This window comes from Corylus avellana, chromosome ca1 (genome assembly GCF_901000735.1).
Source record: "Corylus avellana chromosome ca1, CavTom2PMs-1.0".
NCBI lineage: Eukaryota > Viridiplantae > Streptophyta > Magnoliopsida > Fagales > Betulaceae > Corylus > Corylus avellana.
This window is the reverse complement of record NC_081541.1, coordinates 23,870,608-23,877,024: the sequence shown is the minus strand read 5'-3', so window position 1 is coordinate 23,877,024 and position 6,417 is coordinate 23,870,608. Positions and strand designations below refer to the sequence as shown.

The 6,417-nt window shown below is 38.3% G+C and overlaps 1 protein-coding gene across 1 annotated transcript; it reads right to left on the bottom strand.

Annotated features, from left to right (window-relative positions):
• Positions 1-3,821: 3,821 nt before the first annotated feature.
• On the bottom strand, positions 3,822-4,667 carry LOC132167713 (E3 ubiquitin-protein ligase RZF1). The gene has a single exon (XM_059578728.1). It carries the CDS (start codon positions 4,665-4,667, stop codon positions 3,822-3,824), a length of 846 nt encoding a protein of 281 aa, XP_059434711.1.
• Positions 4,668-6,417: the final 1,750 nt, after the last annotated feature.

The window sequence follows — 6,417 nt, the reverse complement described above, 5'->3', positions numbered from 1 at the left end:
CCTCCATTGATCCAATGCGCCCCACCAGAGCCTTTCCCATCCTCCTTGCATCCCGGCGGAGTCTTCATCACCCTGTTCCAGCCACCATGAGTCGCCGCATGCATTTCGAGCTATTGTCAGAAGCTCTCCCACCACCCTCCATCCACCATGTCTTCTGTTTTAACCGTTGTTCAGTGGGCTTTTTTCCTGCTTTTTTTAATTTTTCATGTATTTTTATTTTCCATGTATTTTGCAGCTATTTTTGTTGTTGTTTGTTGCTTGTTGATTTTGTGGGTTGCTGTCTCCTTGGTATTTGGTGTTTTGATCTTTTCGTGGAGATTTTTGTAACCGATCTTGTGGTGGTTCCTCTCTTTCCAGTAGTCCCTACATTGGACTATGACCGTGTATTTTCGACTTCAGCCTCTTTGTAGTGGTTGTTGCTAGTTCCAAATGGAAGTTCAGATATGCTTGCTTTAATCTGTGCCCCTTTTTTCTTTTGTAACCACCTTGTGTGGCCCCTTGAGAGGACCGAATCATTTATTTGTCCCATTTTCTAACTTATTTATGCGCTGTTTTAATTTGTTTTTGGTCTATTACTGGGGAGCCTACCCCATTTTCGTTTTTAGGATCACCCACTTCTTCTTCCATTCGGATCAGTAGTGGGAAAGATTCTTCCTGATAACCCTTTTCTTATTCAATTAAAAATAAAAAATAATACTCGACATGTTGCACAAGGGAGTTTAGATATTCATTACTTGATCCGTTAAACCCATGAACTTGAGATTTGAGAACATCAAGATGGATGGATCAGGATCACCTCCTAATTATGGGGAAATATGAGACCCTAAAATTTTCAAATCCTAGCCCTTAGATTAATCTAAGAGTCCATATTATCTCAATCTCAAACTCTCAAAATAAACACAACCACATTCAATTATATATCAAATTTCAATAAAAATTTTAATTAATTAATATATATTTTTTGTTTGAAGACAAGCCACCCAGGGGCGGCAAGCCACCACCCCCACTCACTGCCACCCCATGGGTGGCTGGGGTGGCCGCGCGGCCACCCTCAAGGCCTAGGGAGCGGCCATCGGCTGCAAGAATCGACCCGTATTCAATGGCAAATCGCAAAACAGACAAAGACACGATTCGGTAACCTCATCGTCATTCGAATCGAGAGACAATAGTATATAATCAAGAAGCTCCTGCCAATCTCCATGTTGTGTGATAAAGACCCTGGATGAAGAAATTTGTGGTTCTAATTCATTTCATAAAATTGGTTCAATAAGAGAGGGTTGTCCATTCTTTATAAACATGCCCAAGGTCTTGTCCACAGGCAATGTATAATTATTTCTTAGCACCTCCCTCATGTGCAGGCCGGTATTTTTTCTGGTTCTGTAAGATGAGTTAAGCCCATTAATTTTTTTATGGTATGAGAGCCTACCACAGGACAAATGGGATCCACACTATTTACCCTGTGACAAGGATTCAAAAAAATACTGGCATGCACATGAGGGCGGGTGTTGCGGAATAATCCCACATTGCCTGTGGACAAGATCTTTGGCATGTTTATAAGGAATGTGCAACCCTCTCTTCTTGAATCGGTTTTATGAGATGAGTTAGACCCATAAATTTCTTACAGACAATGTGAAATTATTCCTCAACACTAGAAGCAACAATTGATATAGACTTGGACAAATTCCTGTAAATGGGGGTTAATCTGTGTTGCTGAAAGCAAGCGAAAATCCGGGCCTTGAGCTCGGTCAGGAGCATGGGGGAGATCTCAGTTGACTGCCGAGCTAGAACGCTGTGGAGGCGCGTGGCGTAGTGGCAAGAGAGAATGAAGTCATCGGAGGTTTGAAGGACGTCAGTAAGCTTGAGTAAGAGAGTGTTGGGATAGTACTGCCTGCAGTGGTCAAAGATGACCTCTGCTTGGATAGGTGAAGGTCTACATCTTCTGGTGGGGTGAGGAAGGAGAGGAGATTTTCCTGTGTTGCGAGGAGTGGGGAGATGAGAATATCTCTGGCTGCGGCTTTCATGGCCTGATCGGCGGCCATTGGAGGCAGAAAGAAAATTTTGCCCTAGGCTATGGGGTGGCCGCGCCCAGCCACCCACCGGGTGGCTTCTATTCAAAAAAAAAAAAAATTAATTAATTAAATTTTGTATTCAAATTTGATATATAATTAAATGTGGTTGTGTTTATTTTGAGAGTTTGAGATTGAGATAATGTGAACACTTAGATTCATCTAAGGGCTAAGATTAAAAATATGAGGGTCTCATATTTCCCATAATAGGAGGGGATCCGGATCCTAAGCGTAAAGGGTGTCGTGGAACGTGGAATATTCACTGATGGGAAGGTCTCCAATTAAGATATAACAGGTGCTAGACAGCCGTAAAATAATTTGTTATAAAAAGTAATAGACTTCAGGTAAAATGAGAATTTTCGTCTCTCTATTGCTATTTCCTTTGATTCATATAAGCTCTTTTACTAATTACACTTTTCTTTTTATAGGCATTTTCGATCGATACCTCAGCACGGGGTTAACTACTCTAACATACATATAGGGTTAACTACTCTAACATACATATATATATATATATATATATATATATATATATATATGATGCTATTTTTTTTTTTTGTCAACTACTAAATACTTATCTTTACAATAATTAATATGGAAAGTAGGATGTTATATTATAGTTACATGTATTTTGTGCAGATATGCACATTCATATGGTACCCTATAGTACTGTTGGTCCCATTACAAGAGAGATAGCTCTAAAATATTACATATAAACTGGTTAATTACATTTACAATTTCCAAAACCAAACCCATCAAGCTAATGAAGATCTCAAAGCTTAAATCTTCCCTTTGAAGATAATATTTAACTGCAAGATTAGAGGGAGAAAGAAAATGTTATAAATTGAAGATATATAATTTGAATATATTTAACATTAATACATGGCATATATTTGTATGTCACACACAAATCAAATTGTTTAATTGAAACATCTAAACTATATATTATTGACTTCCCTGCCCTCAAATACATGAGATTTAGTGGAATTTTGCGTAAGTAAATTAAAGTTTGAGATAACGTACCTGCTAAGGTTGGACTATCTTCAAAATAATTATCACAATCTATTTTTACCTGCCTTTACAAATAAACAATAAATACAAAGCTAGAGAATGAGCCAAGAGTCCCACCAGTGGCTACCACCTGCAAGGAAATCACAGTTTTTTTTACGATTTCAATATAAGCCCGACATAAATTAATAGGTTAGAGTTGATGTGTTTGATACATTTAATTAAATGGATATGATTAGGATTAATTAATATAATTTTATACGATTCAAACTTGACACACGACATAATGGTTGACAATTTTTGACACGGTTTATAAAGTCGATACGAAATTAATAGATTAGAGTTAAAGGGTTTGACACAATTAATTAAATAAATAAATTATAATTAATTTATATAATCTTATTTCTGCATACCTATATCTCAATACGATCCCCTACAATGAGACAGCAAAAGCAACACATTTTTTTTCAAGAAATAAAAGGCTTGTGGTTGTGGTTTCAAGGAAATTTTCATGAGATTAGACATGTAATAGGGCGTAAGTTCGACTCTCTGTAATGGAGAATTACTCACATAAGCTTCAATAGTATTAGGAAACCACCGAGATCCTACTGAGGTTGGGTTTGGCTATGAATCAATTGGTTTTCGGAAAATGCCTACGATTTCTGCGGTGTAGGGTTCTCTTGAACAGTTCTCAATGCTCACGTGTTACCACGGTCACACTCAGTAAAATAAAAAGAGCAAAAGGATTCAAATGTTACCCCCGTGAGTAGTGTCTCCGATATCATGGCGGCGGTGTGTCCAATCTGAGAGTGCACGGAAAGGCCACAGAGACAACAGCTGACTGCACCACCACCGCAGTCCGTTTATGACGTCTTCAACGCCGAAATCTCCATCCATCACGTCTTCAAGATCGTCGCCGGAAGGGTTCGCCGGGAGCTCGTAGCGGCAAACGGGACAAGTGTTGTGGATGCGCAGCCAAGGAACAATGCAATCCGAATGATAGAAATGCATGCACGGCATCTCTCTCACTTCCCCGCCAACCTCAAACTCCTCCTTGCACACGGCGCAACATGGGTCGTTACCCAAATGCATTTGCGTCAGTTTCACCCTCGGCAGCGCTTCAATGACCGGAGCCGGCGCCGGCGCCGGCCCTATCCGGCGGTCATTCTGCGGCGCCATCCCTTCTATGAAATCATTCAGCATGTTATCAACCACGGCATCGCTTACACTCTCGGGCGGGGAAATGGGTGTTGGCGGACGAGGCGGCCCGGCCAATCGGAGCGTAATCCAGGACTGTTGACCCGGCCCATTTTCAGATACCCATTCAAGTGGGTCGAACAGGCGAGCCAAGGAGTCCAACAGCTCGGCGGCTGAGGAGCGCTGCAGGCCGGCGAGCTCGGCGACAAGCCTATGCCTCGATGCGTCCAGCTCAACGCGTAGCGAGTGGAAGCAAAAGGGGCAAAAGGCTTGATTCGAGATCGATGAGGGAATCCGTACAGTGCGCTGGCAGTTTTGACACCAGAAGTAATGGAAGCTTCTCATTCGTCGGACTCCGTTCACCGTGACGCGAGGCCGGCCGCCGGTGAAAGACATTGTTGTTTTGGATCGGAAATTGCTGTGAGTATTTATAGGCGAGGTTGATGAGGAGAGAGAAAAGGATGGCTTCCCGGCGGTACAGAAGAGATTCTGTGGTTCGTCTTTGTTGGTTTCTTTTCTTCAACAGATTTGTCTCCTCTTAACAAAGCAAAGGATGATTGGAAAGTGATGATTTCATGTTAGTGATAATAAATAGTATCAAAACTTGCCCACCAAGGAAGATTGTTCTGCAAGGTGAAGCTGATAATGGGTTAGCTACGTAGAGGAGACTTGGGCTCATGCCACGTTGCTTGGGTTTGAAGTTTATTTATTTATTTATTATCTTTTTTTGTTTAATTATTTGCTGATTACTAGAAGATAAAAAAAGGGGGGAGTGGGGGACAGCAGTTTTGAAAGGTGTTATTGTTTCAATGTGGCACAAGAATTTGATACGAAATTAAAGGGGTAGGATTGAAAAATTTGATTTGTTTGATTAAATTAGTCAGATTAAGGTTGACTTTATGCATATATATTAACACGATTCAAACCTGAACACAAATTGCTACCCCTAATAAAAATAAGATGAAAACAAACAAAGAATGATTGATTGTTGTAGTCGAGATGGGTGAAAGAAAGCTACTCTTATACCTCTCATATATATATATATATATATATATTATTCATGGCAAGCACGTTATATTGAAGCTAGTGCATTCTAGTAATTATTATTTTATTTTATTTAGGGTAAAGTCCACTTAACTCTCTCAAATTATCACTCCAATGACAATTTACCCCCCCAAACTATCAATTGCGACAATTCACCCCCAAAACTACCAAAATAATGATAATGTACCCTCAATTTTAATAAAATGACAAAATTACCCTTACTAAAATAAAAATAAAAAATACTAAAATTTATTTATTTTTTTCAAAATTTTAAGGGTATTTTTGTCTTATTAAAATTTTATAGCGGTAATTTCATCATTTTGCTAACATGGGGTACATTGTTATTTTTTGGTAGTTTGGGGGGTAAATTGTCGTAATTGATAGTTTGGAGGGTAGATTGTCATTGGGGTGGTAGTTTAAGGGGGTTAAATGGACTTTACCCTTTAATTTATTTTTGGATTTGTTTACATGTCTTTGAGATTAGCAACAGGCAGGGTTGTCGTCTTTCGAGCAAAATATGGCGTCGGAGATGCAGATTATCACCCCACTCTGGGCCGGCTCAATATATTTTGAGGCCTAAGGCGAAAATTTTAAGTAGTGTTTAAATATTAACTAAATAATATTTATTTTAATAATATTATTATATTTTTAATTAAAAATCATTCTTATCATCTTTTGAGATGCAAAATTTCTGATTAATTACTTAATCAAATATGTTAGAAACTTTCAATCTTCTAGCATTTATTTATTTATTTTTCCCATATGATTTTAAATGTTTACACTACAAAAAACAGAATTTTTGTTGACTTACATTTTCTGACGTGTTAGGTGGTCTGACACGTCAGAAAATCTTCCTAAAGTAGCGGGTCGGTTTTGACGTGTCTCAGGCGTTAAAATTATGGGTGTCAGAAACGAAAAATTTTTAACATGTCAAAATTGACACGTCAGTAAATGTTTTTAATTGAAAAAAAAAAATCCAAAAAAATTTAAAAAAAGAAAAATTATTTTTTTAATAATTTTAAATTTCCTGACGTGTCAATTTTGACACGTCAGTAATTTAAAAATTATTAAAAAAATAATAATTTTTCTTTTTTAAAATTTT